Here is an 18,058-nt window from a genome sequence, read left to right as displayed (position 1 = left end):
CACACACACACACTCACTCACTCACTCACTCACTCACTCACTCACTCACTCACTCACTCACTCACTCACTCACTCACTCACTCACTCACTCACTCACTCACTCACTCACTCACTCACTCACTCACTCACTCACTCACTCACTCACTCACTCACTCACTCACTGGTCACACTGGCCATTTATCAATGGAGCGTAAAAAACGGGTTATATTTTTGCCTATTTTCGCCTTACACCAAAGTCCAACATTATGAACCAGAATACGACCAAACAAAGCTTGGAAAGCCAATAAGAAAGAGTTTCGCCGGCTCGCCTCGCCTCGCTGCCTGTCAAGTCACACACACACACACACACACACACACACACACACACACACACACACACACACACACACACACGCATGAGAGATAGCCTGGAGAGAACATTAATGGATGAAGGCTGGTGTGTGTTGGGAGGGTTAAATGTCCGATCTCACGGTGGCCATGAAAAGATAACAGCGGCGCCGCTCCAAACTCCTGAAAATGCTCTCGCATAAGTGCTCGTATATTTTGAAAATAGCAGATCTACAAGCTCACAACGCGTCGCGTTGACGTGTTGTGAGCTGCTATTTTCAAATAGCCAATGCAGATCTGCAATCTTATCTGAATGATTGTTAAAGCAGTTTGTTTAAATGAGTTTATAAAATGTTATATTTTCACAGGGATTATTTATTAGTGTGATATATATATATATACATTTTGGAGTGGATATATGTGTCCAGATGCCTGTCAGACGGTGAGACAATGGTGCTCCGCATGTCTACAATGGAACAAACGGGTGCAGCCAAAGTCAACAACTGCCTACGACCTGAAGTGAGATCTGAACGGGCCGTAGGCTGAGCTCAACGTCAGGATATATTGATAAATGTCGAAAGTTGCGGTGATCTGCCGTACGCCCATTATTTGGTCTACACCGCATTGATAACTGAGGGCCACTGTGTCCATTTAACTCTTTTTCATACTGGAGGGGGAGGGGCCACCTCCAAGTATGATAAAGAACAAAATGGCCGCTGTGTGGATATTTTTGTACAGTCATAAAACAATGTATCAGACCTCATGTCTTCTATACTCATCATGTGTAATGTTATTTTTGTTGTTCTTCTGTAGAGAAGAGACAGATGAGGAAGAGGAAATCCTTGGGTTATAGATCAACACATCCCCTTCCTCCTGGTGACAAGGTTATTATAGTTTGGCATTTTGCATTTTATTTTGTTTTGACTTCTTTCTTTCAATTTCAGTCTATTTTTAATTCACCGTAACTTTCGGGATTTATCAATCTATCATGGCTTTAACTTGAGCGTACGGCACGCTCAAATCTCACGTCTGTTCTGAGGTTGTGTAGGCTTTGGCTACACCAGTTTGTTCCATAGTAGTTGTGTTGTCAGAGTTGTTGTGTTGGTCTATGCCACCACCTACTGGGGGGGAGCTATTATTGAGAGACCGGATCATTTCCTTGTGTGGTTTAATACATATGTAGCATCGATCTCCAGGCTTTTATTTTTTATTTTTGCTAAAAAATAAAAGCCTGGAGGGCAGTCTCGGTCGAGTGACCCACTTTGAACCCAGACTGGTGGGAGTCCAGCAGGTTGTTCTGGTGGCGGTACGAGGACGGTTGTTTGAAGACAGCAATCAATCAAGCAATCAAGACAGCAATCAATCACTCCATAAACATTCAAATTATGCTGACAGACAGCGCCAGGCTATCTCTCATAAACGTGGTGTCACGGCCACGGGCCACGGGTGGACGCAGGACTCCTTTATTTTGCAAAACAGCAGAGGGTGCGCGTCTCCGCTCAGTGCTCACTGCTCGGGGGTTAACCCATTTTGGTATCGGGTCTGCCCTGTGTATGCAAATAGCATGTGCCATTCAACACATATGATTGGCGTGCAGTGCTGTGTAGCTGTGTGTGAATCCACAGAGATGATTGGTGGGGTAACTTCAAACTTTAAAGTTCCTCTTAAGTTCCTCTTCTCGAACGTATTCCGCTTCTTCATGCCGAAAAACAGATGGGGCGAGGCTCCACCACATTTATCAACAGCCGACGATTCTTACGCTGCAATTGACAGGGCACAAATGCTTGATACATCACAGGTAGACGTGGTCGTAAGCTAATTACTATGGGCTCAAGTTTAAGCTGTTTTTACATTCCATTGATAAATTAGGGCCTTTGTCGGTTGATGTGTGAAATACAGGTGAAATACAGGAGACTGATGAATGAGAAGAGCTCTGAGCAGAGGGAGAAGAGTCAGATGAGGATGGGTAAGATTCTAGCCTCTGATTCACACGCATGCACGCACGCACACACGCACGCACGCACGCACGCACGCACGCACACACACACACACACACACACACACACACACACACACACACACAAAAACACAAAAACAAGAACAAAAACACACACAACGACTTAAACCCTAAAGTATATACTTCGTTGACCGGGGTCCCCCAGGGGTTTGTACCTGGTCCCTTCCTTTCTCCCCAAATCTCAAATTTTGACCAAATCTCTTTGCTCAAAATAGCAGATCTACTAACTGTTGCAACACGTTGTACTATAATCGGCTTGCAGATCGGCTGTTTTTGCCAGTTGTTCACACATATTGCAGAATGTTCAGTCTATTATGAGCTGGCCAGAATTGTGAGTTGATGTGGTTAAACTAACATGTTCACACTGTGTCCATTTAACTCTTACTTCATACTGGAGGGGGAGGGGCCATTGAGTTTATAGTGATATTTATGTACAGTCATAAAACAATGTATCAGACCTCATGTCTTCTATACTCATCATGTGTAATGCATGTTTGTTTGTTGTTCTTCTGTAGAGATGAAACAGTCTGGTCAGACGGAGATGAAGTCCGTGGATCAGAAATCAACATCTCCCCTTCCTCTTGGTGACAAGGTTACTATACTTTTGCTTTTTTCATTAGTTTTTATTTTAGCTTTGTATTGACTTTTTCGTCCTTTTTAAGACAAATACTCCATAATATATAATATTGTATTGAAGAAAAACAAACAAAAAACAAACAAACAATATTATATACTATAGCGTATTTGTCAGAGGCCAGATTAAAAAGTATGGTGCAATAAAATAGCATACCAGTCAGCACAGGGAGTGTTGGGCGGGAGGTGTAGGACGAAGGCTCTACGTCCTCCTGATGGGGGCTCCTCTCTAGCAGGTGAGTCAGTAGGATACAACAGCAGTGACAACAGAGAAATGTGTAATTGGCATAACGACTACATGGGGGAGAAAAAGGGGGTAAAAAATTATTCTCTACTTTTTAGAAGAAAAAAGAACAAAAACAAAAAACACAGGTCTTAAGTTAAGTCATAAGACCTGGTACTTAAGACACGCAAAATAGAGCCTGTATACGAGTCCAACACATTTCTGTGTTTTCCTCATATCATAATGTGGAGGTCAGTGGGGAGATTCCAGGGCGGCGGGCAAATTTGTACGGATTCATTGATGTTGGGTTGCTGGTTCTGATGGTTGATAGGGGGGTGGAGTTTGCGTTGCGTATGGCTAGCTGGCATGGTCATAGGCTGATGGGTGGTTGGATGGTTCAGACTCAATATATTACACTTTCTGTAACTGCAAAAAGAAAAGAAAAAAAAACTGTCAGAGGGAGCTACAGTGTGCGCCGTGCGTCTTGACTTTTTATTCTTTAATCTCATTTCAATTCGGACAGAACCTGTCTGTAAAGGAGTAGTTCACCCCAAAAATTACTTATTTTCAAATTATTGGCTTAGGAATGTGACAAAAACAAAAAATCTCCATGAATTCAAGGCTTCATGGGGTGTGTAATTGATAGAAGATAAGTATTTTTTGTGTGAACAACTCCTTTAAGAGGTTGGAGCTACAACTCTTTGATCTTGTTTTCAATCATTCTAACATGGTTACCATGGGGCTTGAATTTGAAATATTCCTTTAAGTTCACATGGCAAATGAAACTGTCTTGCCTGCTGCACGGAGCCAGCGTGATCTGAAGCACGCACGCACGCACGCACGCACGCACGCACGCACCACACACTTCCTCTGTCGCTCTCGCTCCAAAACATGTTGCCAACAAATTCAATATTCTTCATTGTGCTTCTACATAAGTATTAAGAGAAAACTAAAAATTCGAACTTTTTAAAAATTATAATGAAACTTTTTTATATTATTTTATTTTTTAGCACATTCAGAAACGTATATAGCGGTTTGAAAGTGACAGTGCTGGAGTTGGTACTGACCTGGACCATTTAATACACACGTCAGACCATGTATACTTACACCATAACGTACGTACTTACACAACATGTTTTCAGATACTGTCTAACAGTTATTGGTCCAAACCAGAAAAAAGGATTTCATGAGTTGAACTTCAAACAAGCTAAATCACATTCAGAGCACTATCAGATACTGATTTTCCTGTCTTCACCCATGCAGAGCTTAACTAAATTTAGGTAACATCTTTTTTTGTGAAGTATCTCCCCTCTCATGATGGTACACACATGAGAACCCTGTTCCTCTTCCCTGGAATTGGAATTACACATTTCGGTTAATCAAAATCACATGTCTATGTCAATACTAACATCGGCTAAAAGTTGATCATGCAAGGACGGTTTGGCATATTGAATAAATCTGACACAGTTGACCTGTTTACAAACTGATTTAGTATTGTGGCTGGTATGATCCCATCACAAGTGTTTATTAAATATCCATAATGTGATTTTCTTTTCTTTTCTCTGTTTTCTTTTTAGGGAACAATTCCTTCCCTTTTTGTCTCGGGGACTAAACGTCTCACACACTCCTCCTCCACAGCTAGAGTGAAGCATGGTGAGATGGAGGACATTCCAGAGGAGAAGAAAGTGTCAGATGAAGAAAGGGTAGAAGGGAAGCATAGGAAAAAAGTGAAACATAATGAGATGAAAGAGTTGGATGAAGAAAGATACAAAAGAAAATTGACGCATGGTGAGATGAAAGACACTTCAGGTGAGAAGAAAGAGTTAGATGAAGAAATGGACAGAAAAAGAGTGAGGCATGTTACACTACTCGACAAAACACAGAATATTACACCTGATATCATTTCTGTAGAAAACAAGGAAAGCTACAGGTTCCACTTCACCCAAGCCGGACTGTTCCAATGCAGCGTGGTCGGCCTGGTGTTTAAGATGGATTCAGAGGGAGATGTGACTTATAGGACAGTCCCCTGGGGCCGAAGGCTTCTATCCCAGCTTGGCAAGAGGCCTGCAGGACCACTGTTTGACATAACATGTCTTCAGGGGTCTGTGTGTCAGTTACACTTTCCACATTGTGAGATCCTCTCGATGGGTGGAGGCAAATCCTTGTCTGTTGTCCATGTGATGGATGATGATGGCATTGAGCTGATCAAACCCCTTAGGATCACAGAAACTCATGTTATCATAAATGTAACTGGATTATCTTTATTTGGTATCATCATGGAGAAGTTGTTCGGGCCCAGTCTGCCCAGTCCGGTCCAGGCATTGGTGGCGCTGTTTTATACACCACCGATTGAAGATGATCCCAGTTCAATCCTTAAAGTATTGTTGCTACCTGGGAATGTTGTGCGGCATGAAATGGTGGACAAAAGGAGGGAGATAAATGGAGAAGAGATTTACATTGAAGTGCCTCTCTGTAAACTAATCCCAAATCAAGAATACACCATCTCCACTACCCCTCAAGATGATTCCATCATAGTTCTACCAATTAAGGCAGAATTTGAAATTGATGAATCATCCTACCACAATTACATTCCAACATTTGTCATTCATTTAGAGGAAAGTTGTCGCCATGTTAGGCTGCTTCTAAGCAACAGTAGTAACACGTCCATCTGTGCATGGGAAGGTTATGTGAAACTCTCGGCGGCTGCTTTAAGAAGACAACAAGCTCAGCGCACATTGAGTTCTCCGGTGGAGAGACTGTTTGCTGTGCGGAGCAGCTTCATTGACAGGGTTTCACATCCCACTCTTAACGGTCTCCTTGACCAACTTATAGAGAGGAGCGTTATATCTGATGCTGAGCAGGAGATGGCTGATGGGAAGCAGGTGAGAAATGACAAGGCACGTTTTGTCATCGACACAGTGAGGCGCAAAGGACCTGATGCTAGTTCAAAAATGATATCGATTCTCTGTAATCTGGACACGTGCCTCTCTGAAGATCTTGGGTTGATGTAAAACTGGACTGATGCACTTAACCCATTTTGGGCGGGAACTCCTGTTTGTAACTATACCTTTCAAGACGGGAACCGCTTTTTGGGGTTCCTGTTGCTATTTACAGTATATAGCAACATACATTTTTTGTATTTTTTGAATATATATTTGAAGTTTTTCAGAAAACTTGGGTCAGGATTTAGAAGGCGTTTTTTGAATTGGCCTCAGGCCTAAATGGGTTAAATACCTGTATAGGTAGTGTCCTGTTGCTTCTTTTTCTTTTCTGAGGATGAAAATAAAAGTTGGACACATTGAAGTTGCATCATTATATTCAACTGCTTTTATTTTTTTGATTACACATTTCTCGAGAGCAACTTCAAAGTAAATGAGCAATGACCGGTGCAATGCTTTGCTCAATGACACTTCAACAGGGTGATTGGTCGTTGCATGGACACTCATTGGCTGTTTCAGGATTAAACACATGATGTTGGAAGCTCATTGGCTGTTTCAGGATTACACATTTCACACACATTTCGTGTCTATGACTAACATGATGTTTTGACTATGACCTCAGGACACAAGGATTTTAGAGATGCCTTTTAAAATGCTTCAACTTTAAAACATGAACTGGAATCATGTGTTTGTTTTGATTAAATGCTTCTTGTGCACTCCGGTCGCCAGGTCTGGGTAGAATCTGACCGGCTTATCATCGTACAGAATTTGGGTTTTGGCTCTGGCTGCCCTCATCACCGTCAACTTGTCTCTGTGGTTCAGAAACGTTCTAGGAGGAGCGTTCTTGTCTCTTCTCTGTCCAATCCTTAGAGCTAATTCCACGGTTAGCCTGTTTGTCTCTTCAGCTCCAGACCTCTCCGCATCTGCCATGTTGTTAGCATTAGCTTCCCCTTGTTCCCCTGCTTCTGGGTTAGCAGTAGTCTGTTTAGTTTGTTACAGAAAGGTATCAAGACTCTATGGATTGGAGAGACACATGTCTGCCTAGCTCGCCACCATCTGGAAAGTCCCCAACTTTCCTTTTCTACCCCGGATTTCAACTGGGTTTCCAGCGCAAGTGCTGCATAATGGGAGACGAGCTCTCTGCGCTCCAGGAACTGTACAAAAAGCGGTGTGTAGTCAAAGCCCAGCGCATCATCAAGGACAAGCACCAGTCTAGCCACAAACTGTTCAAACCCCTACAACGACCGCGGCCGGGCAAGGAGGCCTACCGCAGTATCAAGAGCAACACCACCACTGCCATCAGACTGCTGACCAAGGCATGAGCCTTGGTCTCAGACTTCTGCTCTTCCTTGGACCTACCTGTGGATTATACCAGGGACAAGTTACGTGGACTTATTATTATACCAGTGTTACCTTATGTGCATTCTACGGTTGACACGCGCTGACATTTTGCACCATAATCCCATGTATAAATTGTTTTCAGTTAGTTATTGTAGGTTATGTTGTTGTTTATCCAGCATATATTTTAGTTGTTATCGATCAAAGAACAGATTCAAGTTATTGTTTTTCAGAGCACAACTGTTTCGGTGGCACTGTTGATCTTTTATAAGTTTGTAAATAAATTCTTATTTTGTATACTGTACCTATCCTCGCTTTTGAAACCAAAGGTTACTGGACATTCAACACGTTCACAAACACACATTAGATATACCAGTCCACGTAAGAGCAGTGAACAAGGAAAGACTGCTTTCATGTATTATGCTCCACACAAATTTAAGGACTCTCTGAAACTTGTGCAATTGGTCTCAATAGAGACACTCGAGCAGGGTGCTAAAGTACAGTTTAATACAAGGTCTGCTAAGAGGATTTTAAACCCAGGAAAGTCTATGGCTTGTTTCCATTGTGGTCCTTTGTACTCAATTCATCGAAACATTTAATGACAGACAAATATACAATACTATGCAAAACATCATATAGACTCTATTCCTGGCCACGCCCCCTACCGTTTCCGGCACTCGATTTAGGTCTGTGACTTCCTGTAGCAGCTGGCAGCCAGCAGCCAGTCTGATAGATGCTTGTTTTACCAAAGCAGACATGTTTGTAAAAGGTTGTTATTAACAATGCAAGCGAAATGGTCTACAATGCTTGTAGATCTGCTATTTTCAAATGGTCGAAGTGTATATAGGGCTGAAGTGGTTAATGTATGTTTTGTAATAACAATTAAAATCTACAAAGTAACTAGTAACTAAAGTTTTCAAATACAGTAATTGTAGTGGAGTAAAAAGTACAATATTTGCCTCTGAGATGTAGTGGAGAAAATACCTCAAGATTGTACTCAAGTACAGTACTTGAGTAAATGTACTGGGAGGATGAAATGACAAAATAGCCCAATATGCTATGGAGAAAAAATATTTCTATTTATTAGAAGCGACGGCCGTGGACGGTAACGCAATGGAAATTAGTGTTACCAGTTTCTCCATAGCAACTAGTTGGTTGTGTGCTAACAGGTTGGTTGTGTGCTTGCAGTCCAGAACTGACAAGCCATGGTAAGCAAGACATATGCAATCTATATCAGTTATATGTTCATATGCTGTGCTCATTATATATTAATTCATTATATAATGTATACATTTCATCCCAATCAAGACAATACACATCATAATCATATTGCACCATATCAATATCCATTCATATGTAATGCTCATTACATTTCACATTGCCTTAATCATGGTCTCAATAACACAATATACATACAGTACAACATTTGAAATCCCCAAAAGTTAAAAAAGGCATGGACAAGTCATTGAAATGTGTATAAATTATTTATTGAAATATTGCAGATGACGAGACCCTGCAAAGAATTAAATCAATATTCAATCAATCACACCACAGTCAGGTGCCACCGGCTCTGCTCCTTCTACTTTTTATGTTGCCACAGATCTGTGGAACAGGTCCCATCAACATTTCGCTGCTTGTAGCTACTTGTTCAAGTAGGCTAAGTGACAATACCATTCTTGATTCTTATTAAGGTTTCGAGGCCAATAGGCTCGAAGCCTTATTACATCTGTAAGAGTTCATTATTCTTCCGCCGGTTTTGCCAGTTCTGGCCTAACCGCGTGGTCACTTTTTATGAAATTCGGCAATATGGTAGAGGGCTATGCCAAACGGCGAAAACCCGAAACTCACAAACATTGGCCAAAGGGTGGCGCTGTAGCACTCAATTGAAATATGCCAACTTTGAACAGGTACAAGTCATGCCCTGTTTGACCCACAGCCATGAAACTTCGATGCACACATGCGTCTCCTCATGCCTAACAACTTTCACACTCTGACTTTTGACCTCTGACCTTTAGATCTCCCACCATTTCGAATTCTATGAAAAGCAGTAAAAAAGACTCTTCCTTCGTACAGATTGAACAATCTGTACGAAACTGTATACACATGAACTTTGGACCAATGCCGACAGACGTGAGCAAGCGGATTTTCCATAAGTGAAAACGTTAAGCTTTTATAAGCTAATGAAAATTGCAGTTTTATGACAATTATTCATCTGCCCCTAAAACATACATGCAGACTCGCATTTGTTTGACACTTTGCAATATTGTAGAAGGTCATTCCAAGTATCACTGAAACCAATCTTACTCCAATTGGTCAAAGGGGGGCGCTATAGCAATTTTTTGAAAATGCAAACTTTACACACAGGCAAAAGTCATGCCTCGTTTGGCCGACAGCCGTTAAACCTGCTTACACATGTGCCTTGACTCATGAGGAACACATGTATCACTTTGACCAGTAAGCTCTGCCCTTAGATTGTCTGCAATTTTGAGCAGTTTGAAAAACATTTAAATCCAGGATTTCTGAGCAATTTGCGTGAAAGTGTGTCATGTGTGTGAACTCCCTTTTCACTAGTTCAGGTGTGTAGGTTCAATAGCTTGATAGCTTAATCATCTGCCTTGAAACCACAGGGTTGCTGGTTCGAATCCCACCTCAGGTAGACTTCATTATAATTGCATTGCACACAACATGACTGTATCAATGAGGAACATATCTATCACTTTGACCAGTAAGCTCCGCCCTTAGATCGTCTGCAATTTTGAGCAGTTTGAAAAACATTTAAATCCAGCATTTCTGAGCAATTTGCGTGAAAGTGTGTCATGTGTGTGAACTCCCTTTTCATTAGTTCGGGTCTGTTGGCCCAATGGCTTAATCATCTGCCTTGATACCACAGGGTCGCCGGTTGAAATCTCACCTCATGCAGACCTCAATTGCATTGCACACAACATGACTGTATCAATGAATAAACATGCAATTGTTAAATGAAACGCTTATTGAGAGTAGTTGTTTTCAATGTATGATGTACTTCATTCCCTCTTTTGTTTTGTTTTGTTGGATTCTCCCTCCTCACTGACCAAGGCTGTGGATTGAATAGCTTGATCAATACAGTGTTAGTCTCATGTGCCAAAGGTCCACGGTTCAAACCCCACTCGTCACAGTTTACATTTAAATTGCATTATACAAAACATGACCCTGTTAATTCAGACATGTGCAATTTTTAAACAATACCATGAATTGCTTTTGAGAGTAGTTGTTTTTTATGTATGACATACTTTCTTGTGAAAATAGCTGATCTACAATCTCACACCTTTTTAGATAGCAACGCGTTGTGAGCTTGTAGATCGACTATTTTCACTAGTTTCCATTCCATTCACTGGTTCAGGTGTGTTGGTTCAATAGCTTGATCGCTTAATCATCTGCCTTGAAACCACAGGGTCGCCGGTTCGAATCCCACCTCATGTAGACTTATAATTGCATTGCACACAACATGACTGTATCAATAAATGCATGTGCAATTGTTAAAAATAACGAGAAATGTATACTTGAAAGTAGTTATTTTTAATGCATGACGTACTTCATTCGCCCTTTTGTTTTGTTTTGTTAGATTCTCCTTTCTCACTGTCTGATCCTGTGGATTCAATAGCTCCACCAGTAGAGTGTGAGACTCATGTGCCGAAGGTCCCTGGTTCAAATCCCACTGATTACAGTTTACATTTAAATTGCATTGTACAAAACATGACCCTGTTAATTCAGACATGTGCAACTTTTAAACAATAACATGAAATGCTTTTTTGAGATTAGTTGTTTTTTTATGTACAACATACTTTCTTGTGAAAATAGCCAATCTACAATCTCACAACTTTTCAGATAGCAACACATTGTCAGCTTGTAGATCAACTATTTTCACTACTTTCCATTCCAAGAACACAAAACAACACTTTATTACTAAATATTTGTCAACCAGTAATCTAGAGTAGTTAGCAAAACAGAGGCTTGGTTCATAACGGACTGAAAAACCTATAGATATCAACAGACACCATCAGGGAGGCTATATTTCTAGTTCAATAAGAAGAGAGGCAGCCTGTGAATCCATAGGTCGCTGGTTTGATCCCTGTCCCCAACAATGCATTGAGGTGATCATTATTTGGAATTCATACTTTGTTACAAACATACTCCTGGTAGCCTGTCTGTCTGTCTGTCTGTCTGCCTCTCTCTCACTCTGTCACTGTCTGTCTGCCAATCTGCCACTCTGTCACTGTCTGCCAGTCTGCCAGTCTGCCACTCTGTCACTGTCTGTCTGTCTGTCTGCCAGTCTGCCAGTCTGCCACTCTGTCACTGTTTGTCTGTCTGCCAGTCTGCCACTCTGTCACTGTCTGTCTGTCTGCCAGTCTGCCAGTCTGCCACTCTGTCACTGTCTGTCTGTCTGCCAGTCTGCCAGTCTGCCACTCTGTCACTGTCTGTCTGTCTGCCAGTCTGCCACTCTGTCACTGTCTGTCTGTCTGCCAGTCTGCCACTCTGTCACAGTCTGTCTGTCTGCCAGTCTGCCACTCTGTCACTGTCTGTCTGTCTGCCAGTCTGCCAGTCTGCCACTCTGTCACTGTCTGTCTGTCTGTCTGTCTGCCAGTCTGCCACTCTGTCACAGTCTGTCTGTCTGCCAGTCTGCCACTCTGTCACTGTCTGTCTGTCTGCCAGTCTGCCAGTCTGCCACAGTCTGTCTGTCTGCCAGTCTGCCACAGTCTGCCAGTCTGCCAATCTGCCACTCTGTCACTGTCTGTCTGTCTGCCAGTCTGCCACTCTGCCACTCTGTCTGTCTGTCTGTCTGTCTGTCTGTCTGTCTGCCACTCTGTCACAGTCTGCCAGTCTGCCACTCTGTCACAGTCTGCCAGTCTGTCACAGTCTGCCACTCTGTCACAGTCTGCCAGTCTGCCAGTCTGCCACTCTGTCACAGTCTGCCAGTCTGCCACTCTGTCACTGTCTGTCTGTCTGCCAGTCTGCCAGTCTGCCACTCTGCCACTCTGTCACAGTCTGTCTGTCTGCCAGTCTGTCACAGTCTGCCAGTCTGCCACTCTGCCACTCTGTCACAGTCTGCCAGTCTGCCAGTCTGCCACTCTGTCACAGTCTGCCACTCTGTCACAGTCTGCCAGTCTGCCAGTCTGTCACAGTCTGCCAGTCTGCCACTCTGTCACTGTCTGTCTGTCTGCCAGTCTGCCAGTCTGCCACAGTCTGTCTGTCTGTCTGTCTGTCTGTCTGTCTGTCTGTCTGTCTGTCTGTCTGTCTGCCAGTCTACCAGTCTGCCACAGTCTGTCACAGTCTGCCAGTCTGCCAGTCTGCCACTCTGTCACAGTCTGCCAGTCTGCCAGTCTGCCACTCTGTCACAGGCTGCCAGTCTGCCAGTCTGCCACTCTGTCACAGTCTGCCAGTCTGCCAGTCTGTCACAGTCTGCCAGTCTGCCACTCTGTCACAGTCTGCCAGTCTGCCAGTCTGCCAGTCTGCCACTCTGCCAGTTTTCTCGAAACCGCTCATTGCTGCTTGCAGCTATATTTGATTCTTGATATTGTGTTTAAAGTTGCGTGTGGTGATCCTGTGGCGGCTTGATTTTATTTGGAGCTGGGATGGTAGTAAAAATTTAAAAAGTCCCCCTCTATAAGGTTACAACCCTTAGACAAGAATCAAATCCAGTACCTTAAGTCATTGTTGCACTCCCAGTGTCCCACTAATATCACTTTCTAAACACCATGTTTTAAACAGGAAAACTGATAAATCTGTTCATTTTAGATTGAAGTTAATGGCTGCCTTGCAGAACACCTTATTGTATCAAAATTTACATTACCATTTGTGCTCTAATAAATGGTATATACTCCCATCTAGTGGGCGCTTAGGTGAACACGCCACATTAAATTAATGTCAAGTATGATATTGTACTACTACAAGCTACATGTTCCCTCAATAAGTAGCCAGTAGCGTACAAAAAATGTATATGTTAATAACCCCAATAAAATCTTAACCTGAATTCATAAAAGAAGAAAATTCTGCACTTATTTTAGTGAATGAATGTTTTATTTGATCCAATCTCTATGGAGACATTTCTGATTGAGACATTTCTGATCTTGTTCAGTGCCTGCTTGCCACACACAACATGAAATCAACAAACATACAATACAAGAGTCCACTAGATGCCACTAGATGACAATTTATGTCATATAAAAGATGGTGCTATTATGCTTTGCATTGAGCTTTGCTTAATTCAATTAAGGCACATTGTTGTGTTGTTTGTTTTTAATCTATATACAGTAGTTGTTCATCAATGTGTTCATGGGGATCTGTTCCTCTATGTAGGCTTTATTTTCCCTGTGGACCTGCCTTGTGGACTTTTACTTGTTTGTGCCTTTTTTTTTAACCTTATGTTTAACCTCATGTACATATACAGTATGTAGACGTCTTGACTTTTCTGTTCTCTTTGACATGCTTCTTTACGGTTTGATTTATCTCTGTTCTTCTCCCTATCCCTGTCCCACCTCCTTTTCCTTCTCCCATTATGAAAAACAACAAAAGGATGGAGCTTGCGGAAAAAAACAAACAGAATTTCACACTTCTTTACACCTGTAAACCTGTGATGTGACAATAAAGTTTATTCTTCGATTCTTTGACATGCGTCCACAGCAACGTTCCCTCCTACCTCAAAGCAGTGGAGCTTCTCACGCCACAAACCTCCACATGCAATGCAACCATCACTCTGGAAACACTAACCTTCTCCACACTCCCAGGACCAAGATCCGTACCATGGGCCTTAATTCTACTTCGCCCCTCCTTGACTATGGAATGCCCTCCCTGACCATCTGAGAGCATCCAGTCTGTTGATGTTTTTAAGAGGGGGCTAAAGACCTTCCTTTTTAACAAAGCATTCTTTTAGCTACACAGTCGGCTACTGCTTTATGCCTTCATGTGATTTTAATCCTTTTTAAATATTTATGTTATAGTTGTGTTTTGTTTTTATGCAAATGTTTTACTGTAGCACTTTGAGATTAGTTTCAAAGTGCATTATATTATACAGTAGGTTAGTAATACCTGAGATAGAGCCAATGCTGAAAATGTTTGTCCTGAAAGTACTGGTGTTTAATTTACCAAACACAATTGTTCCTGTAAACTAATGTTACGTTAATAATTGTCAACTTTAAGAAGTAATAGTAACCTCTCATAGGTTTATTCCATGATAACACAATTGAAAGCAGTATGTTAAAGATTGTTGTACACTTTATTTATAGGAGACCCTTAATGATTAGGATTTTATTGATTCCAATTCCTTCACTTTTACGCATTAGCACAACAATGTGTGCATCGGCCGACAGTTTGTGCTGAACTAAATGCCAACTTTTGCCAACCGACTACCAGTCTGTTGTAGTCTGAAGTAGTCTGAAGTAGTCTGTTTGATGGAGAGTCACCTATATGGGTACCCAGTACCTGGCAATTTGGATTTGGTTCCTACTTGCAACCTAATTTCGATATCCATCCCATGGGGCAGCAGGCATGTGGTGTACATAGGGGTCATCAATATGTCCGTTCATGGATTTTTTTTACAAATAGTATTGTCTATAATTTCTTTTTTTTTTTATATTCACAATCTAATCTTAAAAAAATGTGACATGCTCATTGATATGCTGCAGGAGATTTGTGGTATTGTACGTGATATCTGTACCACGTTCAGTACGTCATACGTACGGTATGAGTCAAGTCAACGTTATGACCACAGTGGAAAATATCAAAAACATGGCATATCATCTGTTGAGAAGGAGCACCAAGGCAAAAGAGGGCAAAACTGGACAAGTAAAGCACATTTTCGTCAGTTGAGGGAAAGTGTTTCAAAGTGTCCAATAATAACTATAACAACTAAATTATAATAACACTCAACAAGCATAATCCATGGAAACCCTTGATCCAGAAAATGATTTTGATGCTTTTCACTGTTGTACAGGCAGCAGTTGAAACGCAGTCACTGATTGGCCCAATCATTTTATGATTTCTTATAGTCGCTACCTATGGGCCGAAGTCCAGACTGATACCGGGGAGGAACGTGAGAGTGAATCCACGTTATCAGTCTGGCCAATGCTAGGCTACGTCAGACCTCCTCCTCACCTCTGATTTCAAAGTTAGGCACCTTTTCATCAAACTATTGTGACACTGCATTCCTTTAAATCCTGCCATGGCCTTCATTAATCACTCATCATCTACATAATTATCTGTTTTGACTCTCAAGTATTTTTCCATTGTTCCATCTGCATACTTTCTCATCAACATAGACTACAGTACCTGGGGCCCGTTTCACGAAACCTGGATTAGGGATAAACCAGGTTTAATCGGCTATCCTATCTTAAATTAAAATTATCCAGGATCAGCCATGAATCGGTTTCACGAAAGCTGAGTTAGCTTGGCAGATTAATTTAGCCAGTAAACCTGGATATGTTTATCCATGATCCGGTTTCACGAAAGAAAATCAGGAGGGGCGAGATCCCAAAGTGGCGGTGGCGGGCGCCGCGGCGGTTGTGGCGGACGCCGCGAGCGCCGCGCCGGTTGTGGCGGACGCCGCGAGCGCCGCGGCGGTTGTGGCGGACGCCGCGAGCGCCGCGCCGGTTGTGCAACCGCCGTGACAACCGCCCAAAGCGCCGCGAGCGCCACGTAGGGTCCGCCATCCGGGCGCCGCGGCGGTTGTGGCGGACGCCGCGAGCGCCGCGCCGGTTGTGGCGGACGCCGCGAGCGCCGCGGCGGTTGTGGCGGACGCCGTGAGCGCCGCGCCGGTTGTGGCGCCGCAACCGCCGTGACAACCGCCCAAAGCGCCGCGAGCGCCACGTAGGGTCCGCCATCCGATCCATCGACCATATCTGCGCTCTTCTGGCGCAGCCCCCCCCCCCCACCTGTCCCCCCCCCCCCCACCTGCGTGCCCCCCGGGACGCCCCCCCCCGCCCAAGGGGTGAATAGTAATAATTGTATATTTTGCGCATTTGATCCAGAGCAGTTGAGATTTGATTCGGCCATATCTTTCTGAATTTAACTTGTATTTTTATAATTGTATTTTTTATATGATCTGTAAAGTTTATATTTTCATTTGCTACCAGGCATGAATTTATTATAATTTATTATGTTTTTCCTTATTTTCTTTCTTTATTTACACGTGCGTAATAAACGAAAATGTTGAGATTTCATCCGCCCAGATCTTTCTGAATTTTTCTTGAATTATTATAATTTTAATGTTTATATGATCCGTAAATTTTATATTTTCATGTGGTATCAGGCATGAATTTATTTTAATTTATTTTATTATTTTATTTCATTTATTTACATGTGCCCGTCCGTCCGTCCGTCCGACAGACAGACAGACAGACAGACAGACAGACAGACAGACAGACAGACAGACAGACAGACAGACAGACAGACAGATAGACAGACAGACAGACAGACAGATATATAGATCTGTCTGTCTTCTTATTGACGTAACCATGGTAAATATAATTAGCTTGCATAATGTTAATAGCCTAATATAATAATATAGCCTATCATAATTATGTTTGGTTATAACCGTGTAGCCTACAGTATAATATATTTATATTATCTATCTATCTATCTATCTATCGCGCTGCAGAGCTTGTTGATCGGCTGGCTGTCTGTCTGTTGCATTTAACCAGTGAAATGAATGAGGATGCGATGAGTTGTGAGTTTATAGATCAGTTATTTTCTGACCGACACACCAGGTTCATTGACCAATGACCCAAGCTTAATTTATGCACGTAACATAATATACAGACAGACAGACAGACAGACAGACAGACAGACAGACAGACTGTTTCTGTCTGTCTGCCTGGAGAATAAGTGTGCTTATATTATTAAGTTCTGCAAGCACTTAAGTTGCTCTAACATATATGTTGCAAGGTCTATTAACAATAATAATAATAATAATAATAATAATACTGCCACCGGTGATAAAAACACAATGTATTGACACAAGGAATTAACAGTCAGTCACACTTTTGTGGATTAGGCTACAGTAAAATTGTAATGACACATTTCAAGGTGAAATCTGCAGCCGCACCGAGACCCTCCAAGCCATCGGAGAGAACCCCTGCTCGTAAAGCAAATATATAAGAGATTAATTTACACTTTGCATTTGTATATATCGCTTTCTATGAGGACATTATCTGAATATGACTTATGACCGATAAGAGCTATAGAGCTAGCTTATAAGAGCAAAGAGCTGAGTCCAATAGTTAGATGCGTGTTGCGCGCATGTAAATAAATGAAATAAAATAATAAAATAAATTAAAATAAATTCATGCCTGATACCACATGAAAATATAAAATTTACGGATCATATAAACATTAAAATTATAATAATTCAAGTAAAATTCAGAAAGATCTGGGCGGATGAAATCTCAACATTTTCGTTTATTAGGCACGTGTAAATAAAAATAAAATAAGGAAAAAAATATATAATAAATTATAATAAATTCATGCCTGGTAGCAAATGAAAATATAAACTTTACAGATCATATAAAAAATACAATTATAAAAATACAAGTTAAATTCAGAAAGATATGG

General features: G+C 41.9%; 1 protein-coding gene across 2 annotated transcripts; it reads left to right on the top strand.

Moving 5' to 3' along the window:
• The first annotated feature begins 1,145 nt into the window (after positions 1-1,145).
• Positions 1,146-6,294, top strand: LOC311055168 (caspase recruitment domain-containing protein 8-like). Of its 2 annotated transcripts, XM_084071260.1 has the most exons (5): positions 1,146-1,211; positions 2,227-2,293; positions 2,860-2,936; positions 4,778-5,009; positions 5,112-6,294. In XM_084071260.1, exons 1-5 carry the CDS (start codon positions 1,152-1,154, stop codon positions 6,209-6,211), a joined length of 1,536 nt encoding a protein of 511 aa, XP_083927386.1. In that variant the 5' UTR covers positions 1,146-1,151; the 3' UTR covers positions 6,212-6,294. The 2 variants fall into 2 exon arrangements, with proteins under 2 accessions (XP_083927386.1, XP_083927385.1); XM_084071259.1 differs by having other exon boundaries at positions 4,778-6,294.
• The last annotated feature ends 11,764 nt before the right edge of the window (positions 6,295-18,058 follow it).

The sequence above is a fragment of the Gymnoscopelus microlampas genome (genome assembly GCF_963454915.1).
Source record: "Gymnoscopelus microlampas genome assembly, chromosome: 11".
NCBI classification, from domain to species: domain Eukaryota; kingdom Metazoa; phylum Chordata; class Actinopteri; order Myctophiformes; family Myctophidae; genus Gymnoscopelus; species Gymnoscopelus microlampas.
This window is presented reverse-complemented; position numbering and strand designations above follow the sequence as displayed.

Bases quoted from the DNA above. Each gene is read 5' to 3' on its own strand.
- LOC311055168 (XM_084071259.1), top strand. From the start codon at position 1,152: ATGAGGAAGAGGAAATCCTTGGGTTATAGATCAACACATCCCCTTCCT. The intron at 1,212-2,226 runs GTTATTATAGTT...TGTGAAATACAG, and splicing joins CCCTTCCTCCTGGTGACAAG to GTGAAATACAGGAGACTGAT. The intron at 2,937-4,777 runs GTTACTATACTT...TTTTCTTTTTAG, and splicing joins CCCTTCCTCTTGGTGACAAG to GGAACAATTCCTTCCCTTTT.